A 20,371-nucleotide genomic window follows, 5' to 3' on the forward strand; every position below is an offset into this window, starting at 1 on the left:
AGAGAGTGTAAATACATTAAAAGAAGAAGTTGGCAAGTGAATGAACTCCTCTTTAATTAAACTCGTATTCCATAAATAGTATAATTAGGTTAAAAACTTATTACTTACTTAGAGGTTAGGAACTGAATCCAAAATGATTAAAGTGCATTGCATAACTGCATAGGATATCCTACTACTGCATATTTTAAATGTTCCAATTAGCAATCGATCAGCCTTCCAGCCTCGCAGAAATCAAAGGCGCTTATTGAACGAACACAAAATAAAACGAAAAAAAATGAAAATGCTTTCCCCTCCGAAACCTACTTAACAATGCACGCTCCTCGTCGTCAATTAAGTTTAATTGCCCCAGCGAACCACTTGAAATGTGCATACAAAGTGAGCCGGGGCATCATTGAAATACGCTGCCAATTCTCCACTCACTTTTCCGCTGGCCAACATTAGCAGTCCCCCGTTTAACAATCAATTTATTTCGCAATATTTTCGGTTTTGAGCCCCCTTTTCGATTTTTATCCCTCTACTCATGTTTGCCCCATCAGAAGGCAAGTTTTTCTATTGCCATTTTCTTCCCAACTCGTTGCATATTCATTCGAATTTCGAGTGCCGAGGTAGGCATCGCATCGCCTGTCTGATAGAAATGCAATTCAATCCCTAATTGGCTTGACCTCCTTAACTGAAGTTTACTTTGGCATAGTTTGCATCCGCCAAAATGTGCATAATGCCCAAAATAATTCGCTCTTTTCGAATTCCTGTTGCACTGGTTTTTTTAACAATGAAAAAAAGGAAATGCATTTTTTACATTGCTAGTAAGTTTTGCGAATCTGAGCAGAAACTTTGTAAACACAAATGCATTTTTAGACCTCAGCATGGATTTTTATTGTCAAAAGTGAGTATCTCTCTTTGGGAACCAAAAATGACTAGTGTAGTGAATACTTGGGAATACAGGATATGAGGATAAAAGCATTTTGAATTACATTTAAGACTTATAAATATATTACAAAAGACGGTCAATTGTTGTTTTCGAAAAAACTTAATGGCTATGTTAAGACATAATAAAAAATAAAAGCTTTTCGGAATACACATAATCGTACACACTTAAGAGTGACTATATGACACAGTTGTTATCGTAAAATATCTAAGAAGGAAATTCAACCATCTACCATTTGCTCGCCCCTTTCTCGAGTAAACTGCGAAAAACAGAGCCTGGCAGCTGTTGCAGATCCCTGGGATTGCCATCCTCGACGATTCGTCCTTGGTCCAACACGATTAGGCGGTCATAATCCAGAATAGTTGTCAGGCGATGCTGTGGGTAGATATAATTGCCATATCACAGCTGCGCCCAAGTGCCGGGATTAGTTTTGCCAACTCACCGCGATGGTAATGATGGTGCGTCCGTGGAAGGCCAGGTCCGCTGCTTTGAGGAGTGCATTCTCCGTGCTCGAGTCCAGGGCACTTGTTGCCTCGTCCAGGACCAGGCAGACGGATCCCCGCAGGATGGCACGGGCCAGGCACAACAACTGCCGGTGGCCGGCACTCAGGTTCACCCCTCCGTCACATATCACCGTGTCTGCAGGTCAAGGAAAATTATCTTTTAAAACTAATTGGGAAAATTTAACAGGGTGAAACAGGTGATAATTGAGACCTCCCTTTAACATCAGGTAATTTAATAATGAAATGATTTAATTAAATAAACACAAGCACATTATTGCTTTAAATTGATTTAATTTAAATATATTTCTTTAAGTAACCATTCCATTAATGAGAGTCAAATTTCTTAGATTAAACCAGACTTTTAAGCTACGCAGTTTAAGACATTCTTAACATTTTAAATAGGCAATCTTTTAAATAAGATAATAAGTTTTAAATTAGGCCACCAACTTTCAGTACTTTCTTATGCAAATTTAACCGATTAAGTTGAGTGTTTTGCTCGAATGCCAATTGATACTTGCATCCTAAAAAAGGAACACATTATTTTGAGTCACAAGCCAGACACCTAAAAAGCTTTCACTTCCAAACATTTGCAGCTTTCTCGCAAAGTAGTTGCAATAAAATGAAATAAGATACTACTTTGCCGCCATGACTTTTTCATAAGTCAAATGTTGATCCCAAGGACAGCGAAAACTACTCGCAGACGTTGTTTATCCTAGACGGCGAAAAAGGAGACCCAGACTCACCCAAACCGAGGGGAAGGTGTCCGTTGACGAACTCCTTCAGCTGCGCCATCTCAAGGCAGTTCCACAACTGCAGGTCCGCAAAGTAACCGTGTGGATCGAGATTTTCTCGAATGGTTGCGTTGAATAGATGCACATCCTGCGGAATAATCGACAACCTGGTGCGCAGCTCATCTGGCCGGATTCTCTGGATGTCCACGTCGTCGATGTAGATGTGTCCTTTGGTCGTTTGCAGGACTCCAAAAAGGGACAGGCCCAATGATGATTTTCCACTGCCCGTGCGACCGCAGATGCCAATCTATAAACCGATTACGAACGGATTGAATAGTTGAATATTAACGAGCTTCAAATTTTTCAAATTAAATAAAATCAACTTCGTTTGCCTTTCCAACTAACTACTTCTTTGCCCTACAAAACTTGGTGTGTCAGGTGGGCTCATTTCATAAAATAAAATAAGTGATTGCAAAAGGATACCCTTTACATCATCAATCAAAATTACTGAACACCCATCAACTCGCAACAATTAAAACATATTAAACTATATGGCAGCCTTTATGCAGCTCACAATTCGCGATGCAGTTCCGCTTTGTCCCAGTTTTTTGATTTATTATCTCATCATTTTCACAATTTATGGCTTACATATACAAACTGTCCCTCGTTCTTTTGGCTGAGATTTGATGATTTAATTTTCAACTTCAATCAATATTGCTAACATCTGTATTACAGTTTTTGCCATCTGAGCCAAAGCCCCAGCGAATTTGCTGAGTTGCTGCAACAGGCACTGTTGGAACGGTCTAGTTTTTATCCAGATTGCGTTACAATTCAATGAAATTTTATATGTTTTTGTCCACTACTCACCCTTTGGCCAGCAGGTATTTTCAATGTTAGGTCGCTAATGACATTTTGTTTCTGTCCTTCGTAGCGCAGGCTGACATTATCGAAGTGGATATCTCCTCTTTGCGGCCATGAAATCGGAACACTTTGATCTAGAGGTGAAAAATATAGTTTTAGAGTTCGATAAAATACTTTAAAAATATATAAAAAAAAAAGGGCACTATTATTAGCTCATTCCAAAAATTAAATGATTTATAATTGAAACATAACCTTAAGTCAAAAATATTTAATAAGTTCGAACTATTTCAGTGAATTTTCTTGGAAGTAATCTGTCTTTAATAAACTTGCAAAGTCAAATTAAACTTGATTTACAAATCTTTTTAAATTATTTGAAAAATAAAATTTGCTTAATAAAATTTAGCCAATAAATATAATGGAATATGTACTTTAATTTTGAAAATTTTCATAATCAGTTAAAGAAACAAAAGCATTTTTAACACAACCCATTAATTTTAATATCCATTTAGAAGATAAGCTAATTAGGCCATAACTAATCATGAATTTTCCATTTTGAAGCTGATTATACAAATATAGTTTAGTTGCTCTTAATCACCCAAATTGATGGCATAATCAAATAACCCAAAACCAGCATGAAAGTTTGCTCAAAATGTTTTCGAATGCAATTACACCACAGAAAGGCCGGTGATGAGAGCCAAACGCCCCGAGTTGGTGGCCAAAAGAGCGACAAACTGTGCCCCAAACTTACAGCGCTCCAGCATCCTGGCCGGCTCATTTGGACGGAGGTCCTTCCTGTCCTTGGTGTCCCCGGTGTCCTTGGTGTCCTGCGGTGGCAGTTGCTTATCTTTAATCACCGACATCTTTGTCGTCTCCACCTTGTCGCCAGCTGTCGCCGTAAGGAAGTGGAAGTTTAAGTGATTGCCGTCGCCGGTTGCATTGCCTGCATTTAATTTATCAGCGCTTGCTCCTCCGCCAGCTTCATCCTCAGTTGCAGGTTGAGCTCTCAGGGTCTCAGGTTCAGTCGAAGAAAGACCCTTTCGGTGTCCTTGGCCGGGCTGAGCTCCATCTTCATCAACATCACCGGCAGCTGTCGTTGCGCCTGGGTAAACTTTGTCACCGGCATTCGACTGCGTCTGCGACGAAGGCGACCTATCGACTTCTCCGATGGAGATTTCACCATCGGATGGTTCCGTGGCGAAGGCATCCTGGATGCCAGGACCTGGCTGGGCATAGTGGGCGATGCGTTCGACGGAACCCGCATACATCTCCATATCAGCCAAAAGTTTTACAACCCAATTAAGGTAAATCGGCACCAACAACGTGTAGTTTATGGCCAGACCCACCAGCGATGGCGATGGTCTCAGTTCGGGGCCGCTTTTATTGACAGCATAAGTTTCGGCTGCCTCGTCCTGGCTCGTCCTGTAGCTCCTGCAACTGACGCTCGCCGCTGCCAGGGCCGTCACAGTGGCCACAAAAACAATGCATCCACCCAAATAGTCCTGCAGCAAAGTGGCAGAGAGAGAGAGAGAGAAAGGGAGAGGAAAAGAGAAAGGAGAGAGAGGGGGAGAAACATTAAAAACATTAAAGCAAGCAGGATGTGCGGCGTGATTAAGACAGCAGGACAGCAGGATGGCTAAGATGAACGTGGCCCACTGCTGGCTAATTCACTTAAAATTAAAAACTTAGTCAACCCAAAGTCTACGTAGTGTGTTAATAAATCCAGGATTTACTTTCACTGTTCTGCTGAGAAAGTGTGTTTTTAAGGTTTAAGTTCATTTTGACAAAAATTCATTTTGAAAAAAAATTAATAATTTTATTTAACTTTTAAAAATGCAAACTTTTATATGTACACCTCCATTTAATTTTGCTAAGTTTAAAATCTTATTGTATTATTTTTATTTTGCAGTACAAAGTAATTGAAACAGATGGTTTTAATCGATTTTGTCCACTTAAAAGAAAGAATAATATTTACAGCACAAAATACCCATTTTGTACAATTCGATATTTTGAAATTTAATAAGAGACCAAGAAGAGCTGTATTTGATTTTATTAATTACATTTTTAATTACAACAAAATGTAATCAATTTTAAACCAAAAAATGAAACATATCTTATTAAGTTGCATTTTATTAACTTACCAAAGAAACTCCAAGCCATCGATGACTGGTGTTCAATAATGCATAAGCAATTGTATTTGCTTCCAGGCGTTTAAATAAGATTTCGGTAAATCGAGTTTGCTGATTAAAAGCTCGAATCGTAGTAACTCCTTGAATTGTTTCGGATAAATGGGATATGACAGGCGAGTTGGTAGCATTTTCAATGCGCTGTAGCTCTCTAAATAAAAGCATTTTAATTTGTTAAATAAAATTTAATAATATTACATAAATATTTATAATCAAAATAGGGTTTAGTATAGATTATAACTTACCTAGCTGAGCATCTGTAGAACTTTTGAATGACATAGTAGGCCAAGCAGATTGGCAAAGTGAGCACCAAGATCCAAGTGGTGATGCTTACATTTATCAGAATCGCCGACACGCAGAGCAAAGTAAATTGCAGCAATCGTTGGCCAGTGGCTGCGATTTTCTGTTAACATAAAGTATTGCAATTATGGGTGGTTTATATTACTTTTAAGTTAACATGCAACCCGAACAAAGGTCGCGCTCTGGAAAATAAAAAGAGCGAAACAAATGCGTGCTTATCGCCACGCAATCTTAATCAAAGTGAAAACATATCTACCATATATATCTGACACCGATTTGCATGACCGACAAATCCCAGAGCGGATGGCTAAAACAAAAACAACAAATCTCACCTTATCAATGACGGCCATATCGTTGCTGAAACGATTCACAATACGTCCGAGCGGCGTCACTTGGAAAAAGTGCAGCGTTTTATGCAAAATCGTTTGCAGCAGCTTATCGTGCAAATTACGACGGGCATTACAGCCGGCCCGTTGTCCCGATACCAGGGCCATTATTATGGAAACACACGAAACTGCGGCATACATGCAGAAATAGTACGTGACTTCGTGGTGGTCCTCCACCTCTCCATGGAGGTGATGATCCTGTGGCAGGACCTCCTTCTTGCTGGCCCGCAAATCGCTCCACTGCTGCAGCCAAATGTCCGTGTAGACACGCAAACACTGCCAAATTAGTGCGGTGATAAAGAAGACGGTGATTATGGGCACACCGGCTGCCCGTATGTACATTAGATATATGTCGTCCGATATTTTTCCATATTTGCGCTCCGTATCAATCGCCACTGACATCGATTTCTGTCCATCCTCCTGACCTCCGCCTGTCGCTCGCAGCACGTGTCCTTCATGGGGATCCTGGGCAGCCGAGGATGTCACGTTCGCCCCCGATTCTTTGGCGAATGCTGATTCGCAATTGTCAGCGCAATTTATTGTGGTTTCCTTCGAGTCAATATTTACACCTGTTTTTTGTGTGGCGAGATGCAAAAGAAAGGGTCAATGGTGTTTGCCGTGCCTCAGGGGATTTATGTTTTGGTTGAAGGGAGAAGTCAAGGTAATTCAAACAAGTAAAGTTTCAGCAAAACCATCAAAAGTAAAGATAAATATAAATTTAAATGGAAAAGAAATAAATTGGTAATAAACAGACACCCTTCCTTGAAAAAACTTTCTTACAACATAACCATTATTACCAGTTAAATATTATATTTTTTTTCAATTTGACTTATAACTAAAAGTTTTACAGTCAGAATTAAAATCAAATGTTAGATTTACCTTTAAGAAAAAAAACTTGGCTTTTAATTAAATTCGTTACTAAAGAGGATTTCTATTGAATATCATAGGACAAATTAAATTAAAAAACTACATATAGATATATTTAAATTAAAAATAAACTTGTTGCATAACTTTTCTTCCAAACCTTCAAGGCAAACTTAATTTCCTATTTCTGGTTTTAGCAACAAACAGATTTCCTGAAATTGCTTACGATTGACTTTTGATTGAAATGGGTTGAAAAAAAAGTACAAGATCAACATGTCTTAAACTTTTTGGAGGAACCACACGAGCTCCGTCAGTTAAACCATGCAACCGTTTAATTTAACCAGTTCCGCCGACAAACTAATTGAAAGTAAAGTTTGCTTTCGTCTGCGGATTTGCCTGGCATAGCACTCCTTGGCATCCTCGAATGGAGTGACACTTGCAGCACTGATTTAATCGAAAGTTTCCACTGCGAACCCGCTGACTTATCAGCCAAATATTGATAGATCAATGCATCGAGTTAAGGGAAAGTTTCTGCCTTGCGAACTTTTCGCGCCCTGGAACTCTGTCTCTTTGACTTACCGCTCGGGACCCGAAAACTTTTAAAATCAAAGTTGATTTAAGTTTTAAGCTACACGCATGCATCTTGCAGTAAACTATAAGGAAGGGGACCTCCTCCTTATAGTGCATTGGCAAAAAGGAAATGAGGGGCATTTTGGGTTCCCGAATATAATGCCAATATTTTGCTTGCAGTTTCAAGATCCGGCTAAACTAATTTTTGCTAATCAATATTCATTACCAAAGATTGCAGGGCAAAATTAGCAAATACAAAGGGTTGGCAAAAGTTTATCTTCATTAGAGTTCAGTCAATAAAAAAAGAAAATAAATAAAAATAAAATGAGAAGTTTAATAATCTTAGTAATATCATATAATAATAAAACAAACAATTAATAAATTAACTTACTTTTTTTTGGCTTTTCCTCGGAAGGCATTTCTAATTGAACGGACTTAGAGTTTGTGGTGGCATTCGTCGCTAGAAGTGTAGCAGGAAAATTAATGATGGGAGGCGACTCCTCAGAAATGCTCCTAAAAATAAAGTAATAGAGAAATATGTTTTAGATTAATTATTTACAGTGATTAAAGTAAGAAAAGTTAACATGGTGCAATACAATACAAGTTTGCTAAGTAGATAACAGTTGGTAATTAATTTATTTTCAGTGAGAAAATATCTTTAAAATATACCTTTTATTTTCCAAATAACAGTGTTAAATGGATTTTTAATTAGTTTTGTTCAAAGTTTTTTTTTTTATATACAAATACAGATATTTAATGTACATTATAATTGTGTACTTACAGAATGGAGTTCGTGGCACTTAGAGGATGATGGAGACTTTTGGGTTTGTTAGAACGCCGCATGGACATTCGTCGCAGGAACTGCTGAAAACTGCCTCGAACATTCTCATCCAAAGGACCCTCTGAGCTGGAATTCCCCTTCATTGCTGCCTCCGCATCCTTGATGTCTGGACTCGCCACCTCAATGGCTGGCGGTGATGAGGCATTTCGAGACAGCGGCTGATGTGCCACATTCTGTGGCGGCTGCCATGATTGCACTCGATGTTCCTGGGTTGCAGAGGCCAAATCTGCACCATCCACACTGCTTTCGGCGTAGCTGCTGCAACTGGTGGCCAAAACACTGCGGTTCAGAGGATCTCCGCTGGTGGAACTCGAAGCTGAAGTGGCTGTCAGAGTGCTCAGACCACTCAATCGATGCCAGGAATTGGTCGTTCGACTTCCTCGACGACTCAGAGTGTGTCGACGGCGGGGTCTCATGATGACATCATCTCCCTGACACTCGTCAATCGGAAGGGGAACGTCGTACATCAGATGACGGGAGCCGTAAATACTGGAACGTTTACGCTGCAAACTAAATCCGCCACAGGATCCGTTGCTAATTCGATAGGACTAAAGGGGGATAGGATATATAAATGGTACAAAGTTATTTGCTATATAGACAATATCTTACAGAAGAGATTCTATCATCCTCCTCGTCTTCTTCAACCACATTGGATGGCATATTAACCACCGAAAGGCAACCACTGCCATCTGTGGCGTCTGCATGGCATCCCACATTTGAATCCATTGTCACCGAAATGGAGCGTTGTAATCCCAGTTTGCTCACATTTCTCAGTAATTTCCATCGCTCCCCTGCCGTTTTTTCAACTGGACTAGATATTGTATAACATAGAGTTTAAAATAATCATAATAAAAGTATTAAATTAATCTTATATTTAGAATTGGTAGAAAGAATTCTTACTTTTGTGAAGTGTTATCTTTCTTAGCCTTGGCCATTGCAATAATCGAGGTCCATTTGGAGGTGATTCGTGGATGCATCAGTTCAATATCCGCATAACTGCCACACGCCTCAACACGACCATCTTTAATAGCAATCAACTGGAAGTTCAATTAAAGAAAATTATTTACAATTATGCATACATTAAAATAATTTGTAAGCCCTTTATTTTTGTAAATGCGCAAAAAAGCAATTAATCCGCTTAGGATATGCCGACATTAATTAACTTTTAAATTGTAAAGCAGCCATTAAAAATCGGTTCAATTTTCAAAAACAGGGCGAACATAAAAAAACACCAAAATGTGGAAATAATACTTACGTATTCCGCTTCTTTTATCCGTTGCAATTGTTGAGTCACAAGGATAAAAGTTCGATTTGACTTTTGTAACATCTCACGTATGCAATGCTGAAATATATGCTCGCCCACCTCGTTATCAAGCGAAGCCAGAGGGTCGTCCTAAAAATATGAAAAGTTTGAATAGGAAATTTGATTGCAAGGTAAATTACAAAGGTTTCCAATAATTCAAAGGAATTTAAGATAAATTCTAGGTATACCGCTGAATACCAAAAATAATTTGATTGCCTTTATTGGTTGGTTAAATCTTGACAAACTAAGCAGTAATAAGTAATTTAAAATATGGAATTTATCTATCTGGTCCCAGCATCTGGCTGGGCTGCACCCAAGCCTCGAAATCCTCCCTTTCGATCCCCGCATTTAGGGCCTCCTGCAGCAAAGTGGTTCCATTTATGTGGGCTGCCTTGGCGATTGCAGCGGACCTCTCGTATCCAATGTAAGGACTCAACGCGGTCACCAGCATCAAGGAGTTCTTCATGATCTTCTCAATCTTGCTCTTATTCGGCTCGATTCCCTCGAGGCAATTCGCGCAGAAGGACTTCATGCCATCGCCCAAAAGCTTAATGGATCGCAGGATATTCGAGGCGATCATCGGCATAAAAGTGTTGAGCTGAAAGTGTCCACTGGCGCCTCCCATTGAAATGGCCACGTGATTACCCATCACCTGGGCGCAAATCATGGTCATCGCCTCACACTGAGTGGGATTCACAGTTCCCGGCATTATGGATGCTTCATTTTCCGGCAGATTTAATTCACCCAAACCGCCACGAGGACCTGAACTAAGGAATCGAATATCGTTGGTTATTTTCATCAAACTCGTTGCAATTGTGTTGAGTTCCCCGTGTATTTCGACAAGGGAATCGCAGGAGGAGAGGGACTCAAAGAAGTTTTGAGACTCCTTAAAGGGCAGAGAAGTCAGATCGGCAATTCGCTTGATACACTGCTCGGAAAAACCCTGCTTTGTGTCCAGTTTTGTGCCCACATAAGTGCCTCCCATGGGCAGCTGATACAGTCTGCAAAGTGCGGTATCCAGTCGACACCTTCCATTCAGCAGTTGCTGCTGATAGCCACTGAACTCCTGACCCAAGGACAGAGGCACTGCATCCATCCAATGGGTTCTTCCGATCTTAATCACATCCATCCAATCATTCGACTTTTTTCCCAGTATATCAATAAAATTCCTCAAACTGGGATACAATTTCTCCTGCAGTTCCATGGCCACTGCGATTTTAACCGCCGTGGAGAAGGTGTCATTGGAACTCTGGGAAAGGTTGACATGTTCATTGGGATCCACTGGCTCCTTGGTGCCCATCTGACCACCGAGAATCTCGATGGCTCGATTGCATATCACCTCGTTTAGGTTCATATTGGTGTGTTCACCAGATCCATCTTGCCATATAACTAAGGGAAAGTGCTCTTCATCGTAGAGCTTCCCGGATATAACATCATCACAGGCTTTGGAAATGGCTTCGCAGAGCTCCTCTTCAAGACCATTCGCTTTATTCGCCTCCGCAGCAGCTTTCTTCACAATTCCCATGGCTTTTATCACCGGTCGCTGTGAGTTTACTATTACTATAAGGTTTAATTAGCTTTTTAAGTTATTCATTTCCATACAGGCATTCGTTCCTCGACTCCGCCAATTGGAAATTTCATGAGGGATCTCATGGTCAGCGGTCCGTACATTCGATCCAAGGGAATGTGAATCGGACCCATCGAATCGTATTCAACCCGAGTATCGGGAACTATAAGCCGTGCCAGCTTGTACATCAAGCTGAAAATCTCCTTTTGATCGAAAGACATTTTGGTAATTTTAAAAATATAACGATTATAAAAGGGGATAGAATGTTAAATCTGAAATTTTTCTACAAATAAGCCAAATGTTACTGGATTTTATACTAAAACATTCAAGATTAGAGCAAAGTTAGCTAAATGAAATTAAATATTCATAAGAACATAATTTTATAAGTAGTGCACATTGGAAACCCACAAATCAGAGAGCAAATTAAATTTTATTTTCCATGATTATTAATAAAATTCAATAAAATTTGCACTGCTGACTTACCATTATGACAACATTAGCCGACGAATAAATAGCTCGGGCAATTGCTATTCGCTGCCTTTGTCCACCAGAAATATTAATTCCACGCTCTCCGATAATGGTGAAATCGCCCCTGGGCATTAATTCAATATCCGGTTTAAGGGCGCAGGCCTCCAACACGAAATCATATCGTTTGGGTCGAAAGGACTCTCCGAAAAGTATATTCTCCCGAATTGTGTCGTTCAAAAGCCAAGGCTGTTGTGAAACGTAGGAAATTGTGCAGGTCCTGGATAATAGAAAAAATAAATAAATAATAAATTAAATTATAATAAAAATTAATAACTAATTTTTTTTTAACATATTTAATTGCTCTTAACCCAAATATATTTCCTGTGCATTTTTATATATTAGTACCACATTCAAAGATATCACTCCAATAAGCTCCGCCCTACAGAAAATATTAAAGCACTTTTATAGATACCTTGCTTGAAAAGGATTCTTATTAAATAAATTTCAGACAGCGTGCATAAAAAAAACATAAATTTGCAAGTCAAAGGGGGAAAAAGGGGAGGAAGCCTTGAAGATACCGCAGAAAAGGAACGTACTCGTACTAAGATAGACATTTATTACAGTAATTGAAATTATTGCACATTTGCCGGCTGCCAAGGCGCAGAAGCGGAGCAGGAAATGGGAGGAGGTCCTGGGTCCTGGGTCGTCCTGGAGGAAGCAATAGAGGCAAAGGCCAAAGGATCGAATCGCTTTGGTTTGGGTTCGGTTGGAAGGAGGCAAGTGCAGCACCGTCATCGTTTCCTACCCGCGATTTCCACTTGTTAAATGCATTTGTGTTTGCCCGCCATGCACCCTTTACTCTTTTTTTCCTCCGTTCTGGCAGAAGGCGATGCCATTTTTATTTTATGTGCAATAAAATTAACAACGTACACAGGCGTTTTGTGATAAATTACCGAATCACGTGGCGTGCATGGAAACGGCTGTTAAAATATGTTGAATGACTGCGGCGGATCCGAATGCGGCAACAATGGATATTTCAACTATTCCACCTGCTAGTCGGGGATTCCTGTGATTCCTGTCTGGAAAATGGGTTAACCGGCCAAACCAGAAAAAGAAATCCGGAGTTTCACGCCAGAAAAATCAATGTAACGAAGTCAATGTATTTCCATACAAAAGGGTATAAGTGCATATAAATTCTAAAAATGCATTTAAAAGGTAAAAGTGCATTTACATATATTCGAAATTTTTGCAGTAACCCAGCTGCAATAAAAATCTATATTGAACCAACTTAGCCGTATTATGTTTTGTGGCCATAGTAATCTGCACCCGGAAATAGGTGAAAATTATGCAATTCATTTTGATAAATGGGCAAACAAAGTTATCCACTATGGGGCGGAGCTGCTGCCTTTGAAAATCTGCTGTTGGCAGAACTGAAAATAAGCACATAAATATCTAAGCAAATTTACATGGGCGGCGTGTTCTGGCTCTTCTGTGTTGACAGACAAGGAAACGTGCCTAATCTTTGCCCCCGGGAGATTGCCTGCGCTTTTCAAGGGTTTCGCCTGCCCCGAAACGAGCTTCAACCTAAAAAATGTTCGAAAACTTAAATAGGGAAATAGGATTTTCCATATAAAATAATTTTGGGATACAAATAACAACTGTTGCTGCAGGGTGTACAATCCGCTTAAAGATACAATACAAGTAACCTGAAGCAATGTCAAAGATTTACAAGTAACTTTAAGGAAAGTCAAATGTGGAATGTTTGATTTGCACAGTTCTGATTTAATTTAAACCTTAAATTGAAACAAAAATGTAACGCTAACTCGTTTTTATACCTTATAAATATAAAAAATTAATTTTTAATATTTTTTGATTTGTTATATTGAGCTTATAATCAGCTTTAATTATAGCACAATAACCCTAAAGAAATAAAGGTGTAGTAATTTTTAAGTCAATAAACAATTGAAATGCAGTTCTGTATTTTTTAGTAGCTTCATAATTGGGTTAAAATTCTTAGTAAGTTTCAAATAAGTTTTTTCCAAATTCAGATACTCACTTATGCCAAAACATATTGCCCACAAGAAGGGGCATCTCCATGAGGAGAGCCGAAAGAAGGGACGTCTTGCCACTGCCATTTTTGCCCACAATGATGGTTAGTTTTCCCTTGGGAATGATGATTCCGGGAACATGGAGTTGCACCAATGGCATTTGGCTTTGTGGCTGCCACGTGAAGAGTCCGTCGTTGATCGACACGGCGATGTCATCGGGCATTTTAAGCAAAAGGGAATCCCTCCGCCAACTGTCTGTATTTCTGGCTCGGGTTACGGAGAATTCCACAGGTCTCTCCGTCAAACTTCCCCGCATTTTCGGAGGTCTGATGGCCACATAGGGAGTATTCCTCAGCAGTTCCCTGCGCTGTTGAACTAGCTTATTGTGACCCAGTTCCTGAATCGAGGACGAAGATATATCCCCCACCGATTCCTCGGTATTCTGCAACAGAGGAGTGGAGTTAGTTGGCATTTCGGGTCCTTGGAATTTTTGAGCCAGCCGCTTTTCATTTAGCCTGTTTTCCGCCTGAGCCGTTCGCATTGTCATATTCGATTTTTCCTGCGTCTCATACATATCCAATGAGGCGTCGCTCTTGCTCAAAATTCTTGCCATATTTCGAATGCCCTCGAATTGTTTTTGAATCTCGCTGGACTTCAGAAATCGCTCTAAGCGCCGAGTTGATACCCTGGCCGCTATAATAATTGGCACTGTGATGGGAAAGATCAGCAGGGGAACGGTTAGCTGCTGGAAAAGTGCCAGCGAGGAAAATAGTCGACTGGCAGTCAAGTTAAACTCCTGATCTCGATGCAACCAAACATAAACTCCAAGGGTAACAAAAGTGATCAAAACACTGGCGGTGTGTGTAAGTGCAGCTAATTAAATAAAACAAAATTAATAAAAAATAATTTCAAAATCTGGAATAATACACACCCATTAGAGTCCAAAACACTGCATCCTTGTTGAGATATTTTAGCTCCTTTTTTCGGGCCTCTTGAATCTTTTTAAGGAATACCTCATCCCAGGCATTTAGTTTTATGACTTTTATGCCAACCAGTGTGTCGTGAATTTTTTTCAATCGCTCATCGGTATATTTCTTCAAAAAAGAAAATAATAAAAAATAACTAAGGTCCATATATTCTCATTTTTGGTTCATAGGATATTTGTTGTTAGTAAATGCAGCTGAAGGTGAAAATCAATCTTTTAATATTTATGTTTTTTAAAAAGATATACAAATATAATATAAATATTTTTTGTTGATTATATATTTTTATTAAAAGTCCTTACCGCAATAACCTCAGCATTTTTTGACATAGCATTTCCCACGATGAATTGCAGGGGCGTCATAATCACAATACATACAATTGATCCAATAACAGCACTTGCTCCCAAATTCACATAAAGTAGATATATAACAACAGATATCTGAAAAATATTTAACGGCAATATATCATTCTATATTAAAAAATTATTTCGGTTCTTGAACCATTTTAGGAACTATACAATAAATAAGTATGGTATTTCATAAATGATTTATTCAAAGCACAATATAGTTGGGCAGTCATTTAAAACAGAAAAAAAGAGAGGGAAAGCAAATAAATATTTAGAAATGAAACCAAAAGAGCCTTAAACAAACCCTTTCTTAAATAAAATCAAATTTATAGCCTGACAATTATATAACATATTAAAAACATTTATATTCGCTTTCCAACTCAAGGATTTCTCAGACAACCGAATGCTATAAATTAGGTTCGTGTTAGCGAACATCAAACGGAGCCCAAATGGCACACAAGTTGCTCATAAATTTTAGAAACGATTAGCCTACCAAATGGCCAATCTCAGTACGAACCTTAAATGGAATTGCCCAGGCATAGTGGATGATTAAGAAGAACTGCATGATATTGAGTGTGTCCTCGGTCATGTGATTGGTAATACTGCCAATGTCATGGGTTTTCGATTCTACAAATAATATACAAAAATTAATAAGTGGAAAAATATGAGATAGTTTACTAATCAGCAAAAAAGTAACAAGATTATTAGCTACGTATATTAAACAAAAAGCGTAGTAATTACAAAAAAGAAAACACATATTTTACTTTATAATTCCCTGATTTACTTACCTCTCAAACTGTCCACATGCTCTAATGTTGGCTTGGAATCATGGTTTTTTCGTTTTTCATCGGCAGGATGGGCAGTTGACTGAACTTCTCCGGTAGAATCGCTTTCATCACACCCACCGCCCGCATTTAGGAGCAAACTTTTTCTATAAATTAGACCCTGTAGAGATGTTTTTATCCTGATGCCAGTCATGTTGAGAATGTGAGTCGAGGCCTGCGAAAGAGCGCCCTGTGTGATGGCGGCCAGCAGGACAATCCAGGCGATGCACCAGCCATTCGCCAGAAGATCCGACCAGGTGCTACAGTAGACCCTCACTTGGCCAATATTGGTGCCGAAGACCTCATCAAAATCGCTGCTCACACTGGAGTTGGCCAACAAATTGGACTCCCCACGCTGAACTTCCGGCTGTAAGACTTCGGCATAAAGTTGCTCGATATATTCTACTATATTCTGTATGGCCAGTGGTCCAATCAAGGCGAATAAATCACCAGCCAGCTTCAAAATGCCACCCAAGGCAAACATTTGCCAACTGTTCTTTATGTAGCAATACCACAGGGATGGCGATGAATTTGATTTTTTCTGCGGATTGAACTTGATTAGCGATATTTATGGCTATATATATTGCACACACCCACCTTCTTTTCGGTGTAAATATACAGAAAGTGGTCGTAGTGGGACCTAGCACTATCCTCCAACTTCATTTCGCCCAAATCCTCCAGTTCCAGTGGTTCATTGTAGCCCAACCAGAGAAGAGGTGTTAGCCACCAAAAGCAGAACTTGGAATAGAACGTGGCCAGCGAGTGCTTGTAGCCTATTCTTCCGTAGTCGTCCAAATAGTCGTCGTGGTAGCACTGTAAAAAATACACACTTCTTTGTTAAAACTACTGAATTTTAAAATTATTTAAGTCTCGAAAGTCCAGCGAGAATGGCTGAAGCTAAAATCCCGGAATGACATCCGCTGTCCCACCATTTTGTGCATTTAAATATTCAACTCTTTAGTTGAGCCTGCATTTCCTACTTTGCTTGTTGTCGTGGGACTCATCCTGTGGCCGAGCCGCAAACTCGCAAAAATAAACTACATTTCGCCAAGTACGAAAGGCATTAAGCCCAAAATCTGCACTTAGCCCCAATTAAAATTTAAACATGCAAATCGCATTGCGATTTTTGGCTCCCTTTGTTATGCCAACTTGCGTATATTTCATGTAGCATTAAATAAATACGCCATTCTAAGGTAATATATTTTAATAACAATTCTTACTATGTAAGAAAGAAATAATTTTATTATTAGTATGTGTAAGCATTCTCTTAATTCTTTAAAAAGTTCCAGTTCTAAGTAGTAAACATTATGTCACCCTAAAATCAAATAAGTAAAGCTCTTAAAACCAACTAATAACTATAAGGATATGTAATTGCTGTATAATAAAAAATATATAATTAAAGTCATAATTTGAGTCGAAATGTTTAAATTTAAATTTAAAAATCATAATAATAATATATAACCTATATCTTACTTCTTTATACAATGTAAACCCATCTAGCAGCGCCAAGGACATCATGCAAAGTGCAGACAAGCCCACGAGGCACGTCTGAAGCTCAAGTAAATCCTCGTAGTAAGCCAATTCGGAGAGTTCATTGGTGAGCAGGGCGAATGACAACACCTCCACGCCAGTACTTGCATACAAAAACACTGAAAATAGGGATAGTATTAATGGGACACGTGGGAAAGGACCTTTCAGATCGGCCAAAACACTCACCTTTCGATTTCTTCAGCTCCACAATGCGATGGTAAAACATTAGCATAAGAGTCAACAGTGTGGACAGAATCGCATTCCATACTTCTCCTGGCCCAACTACAATTAAATAATTCTGATCTCTGGGGGTCAACTGAAAGAGTTTGTTCAGCTGGCGAACACTTTTCGGTGGAAGGAGGATCCTGGCCAAGTTTAGGCTATTCAAGGCCAAAAGGAACAGAGAAACCGCAGCACGTACATTGTGAAACATCAGCAATGTTTTATGGCATCTGCATAAAAAAATTAAGCATGTAGAAATAATATAATAATGATGTGTTAGATTGCTAGAAATTTTACTCTTTGCGCTTCTTATTAATAATATACTTTGTTTACTTTAAAGTTTAAAATGCTTTCAAAAAGTTGCTGCAGAAAGTAAATTGATTAAGCTTAAAATGCTTGTTGCTTTTAATTTTAAAGACTTTTTACTAATTTTTAGGTAAGTATTCTTACCGATAAAAAATATTCGGTTTTTAAAATATCATTTATGTATTTGTTGCTAACTTTTTTTTTAACTTATTGAATATTAACGTGCCGCACAAAATATGTCATCTAAAGATGCCATAAAGAGCCACTTAATAAATAAAAAACGCAATAAAGCATAGAAACCAATGCAGCCATTCATAAATTCGTGTCCATGTTTCTATAATTAACTTTAGTTCCTAATGATATTGATTTCGTGCCTTCAGTCTCGTAAATTTATTTATATGAATGCGCCCTTAAGGCAAAGTGCGTTGTAGATGCAATTGAGATTTACATTTACCCATTGAGAATACTTCGGCACGAGATGCGTTAATTTTCGAATCGGAACGCTGTGTGGATTATATTTTAATTTCGCGGCGGGATGCATTGATTCTCAATGGCGCATGCACTTGAGGTCCGGATATCAATTATTGAATTTTAAGTGGTTTTTTAAATGCAAAAGCAAGGCCTCGTATTTATAAATAGTTTTCCTAAATAACTAAGTAATTAGGCAGTCAAATCGTAAGTTATTAGCCACAGCTTTTTATTTGAAATAAAGAAAAGTACTTAGTACTTTAAAGTTTGCACCACCTTATCTTAAGTTCGCTATTTATTTTGAGATAACGCTGATATTTGTTTAAACATTACAATAACTATTAGCCATTGTGTATGTAAACAAGTGAGAGTGCGTGCAAAATAATAAAAGGTTTTTGTTAAGTTTAGTTGCCACTTTATCGTAGGCAATAAACGGTGTCTGAAGGTTTTGAAAGCTGCTTATGCATTGAGGTAAAATAGTCTAGCTTCCTCATCATTTCTCCAGAATTCGGTTAATCTACAAACGCATGTGCTAAATTTAAACAAATGTGCTCATTTGCTTTTGTATTATATATGTTTGCTGGTGGGAATTATTCAAATTCTTCTTCGGAAAGGTTTTAAGCAAGGGGTGGATATGGATATCAAACATTTAACAATGACCCCATGAAAGAATAGCAAAGGAGATAATTAAACGAACATTACATTTGACCTTATTTCTGTTCTTGCCTTTGCACAATTTAAAAAACAAAAAGCACTTACTCATTGCTAACTCATTGTAAACAAAACAAGTACAATGTTTATACTTGGATGCAAAACAAATAGAACAGGGCAAAAACACTTTAATTTTAATTTTAAATATGTCAATTCAGCTTTTCAGCATGCTGATGTATTAAAAACAAACAAATTTAAGCAAAATATATACATATGTTTTTAGAAAACACAAAGAAATACAAGAAAATGTTTTACATTTTAAATTCCTAAAAAGTTTAACAAAATGTAATGTTGTTATTGAATTTATGTATTGTATTGTTTTATACCATACATAGAAACATAACATTGCTTTCTTTTTGAGCTGCAAGCTGGGGACTTCCCAATTAATAAGTTTTAATTGAAAGGAGGAATGTGGACGTATAAACAAAAGCCAATCAATTATTTCACGAACAGGGCATCCCTGAATGAAACTCACTTTTTATAGCGTTTCCAAACAAATATCCATCCGGAAAGTAGCAGAAAAATGCTTAAACACGTAAAAACTCGCCTCACACGGTCAATGCCACAAACATCTGTATTTAAATTATCATAAATAGAGCGTACATGCCCATTCAGGTGATCGCAGTGTATTATATTGAACAACTGCTTCATAATGGCCAATAAAACAGGAACCTATTGCCAGATTTTAATGATGTTTGCTAACGTTTACGCTGGCGCCGGGCTTTTCAACTCTGCGAAGATTTCACTTTTGTGATATCATTTCGAAATATGTATATTTTCCTCCCGTTGCGCATATTCGTTTACGCTTCTTTGTGCCGCAGCACAATTCAATCCGATTCTATAGGTATTCACTTTCAAACTTTCGCGTACAACAGGTTGAACAGCAAATACAGAAATGCTCAATATAAACAAACTATTTCGCAATCGGGAATATGCACTGCGATTGCCGCTGGCGCAATACTCGTATGTGTTAGGCGCGATGGATCCAAAATTAATTTCGTTTCAAACTGAGAGCCCGCCGCGTCCCCAGTTGCCATTCAATTATTATTCTTTTAAGTAATTTTTGTATAAACAAAATAGCAGCGAGAGATATGTGTGGCGCACGTTTTCCGCGATAAAGAAAACTTCGAGAGAAGAAAAGGCCAACCGACTTCGACCGAGCGTGGCGGCACACTAAGCAGACTCTCGCACGCCGGAAAAATCACGAGAGCCAGCCGCCCGAACTTGAGAAGATATTGCACTGATCTGGGGGATCGCGCACGTGCGCGATGGGGAAAAGCTCTTCCCCCATTGCCGGAGTCGTGGGATGCCAGCTACTGATACCAGCGACCTATATATTCCATAAGATCACATAGACAAGTAATAAAAAAAAAACAAATTAAGAATTGTAAACATTATATTTATGTTACTTCTTAATGTAGGCCTTTCTG

The 20,371-nt window shown here is 38.6% G+C and overlaps 2 protein-coding genes across 2 annotated transcripts; both read right to left on the minus strand.

Moving 5' to 3' along the window:
• Positions 1-852: 852 nt before the first annotated feature.
• Positions 853-20,101, minus strand: LOC108089224 (ATP-binding cassette sub-family C member Sur). The gene is made up of 23 exons (XM_017187380.2): positions 19,417-20,101; positions 17,421-17,686; positions 17,178-17,353; positions 16,302-16,517; positions 15,669-16,245; positions 15,398-15,507; positions 14,836-14,973; positions 14,482-14,644; positions 13,559-14,423; positions 11,518-11,779; positions 9,420-9,557; positions 9,065-9,201; positions 8,774-8,975; positions 8,105-8,712; positions 7,715-7,836; positions 5,836-6,458; positions 5,449-5,606; positions 5,159-5,354; positions 3,769-4,519; positions 3,027-3,154; positions 2,172-2,466; positions 1,368-1,564; positions 853-1,300 (listed from the first exon to the last, which is right to left on the minus strand). The coding sequence occupies exons 1-23, from the start codon at positions 19,590-19,592 to the stop codon at positions 1,154-1,156; spliced, it is 6,651 nt and encodes a 2,216-aa protein (XP_017042869.2). The 5' UTR covers positions 19,593-20,101; the 3' UTR covers positions 853-1,153.
• LOC108089225 (probable fumarate hydratase, mitochondrial) lies at positions 9,653-11,322 on the minus strand. Its single transcript, XM_017187381.2, has 2 exons — positions 11,070-11,322; positions 9,653-11,010 (listed from the first exon to the last, which is right to left on the minus strand). The coding sequence occupies exons 1-2, from the start codon at positions 11,253-11,255 to the stop codon at positions 9,745-9,747; spliced, it is 1,452 nt and encodes a 483-aa protein (XP_017042870.1). The 5' UTR covers positions 11,256-11,322; the 3' UTR covers positions 9,653-9,744.
• Positions 20,102-20,371: the final 270 nt, after the last annotated feature.

Source organism: Drosophila ficusphila, unplaced genomic scaffold (assembly GCF_018152265.1).
Source record: "Drosophila ficusphila isolate 14025-0441.05 unplaced genomic scaffold, ASM1815226v1 contig_723, whole genome shotgun sequence".
NCBI lineage: Eukaryota > Metazoa > Arthropoda > Insecta > Diptera > Drosophilidae > Drosophila > Drosophila ficusphila.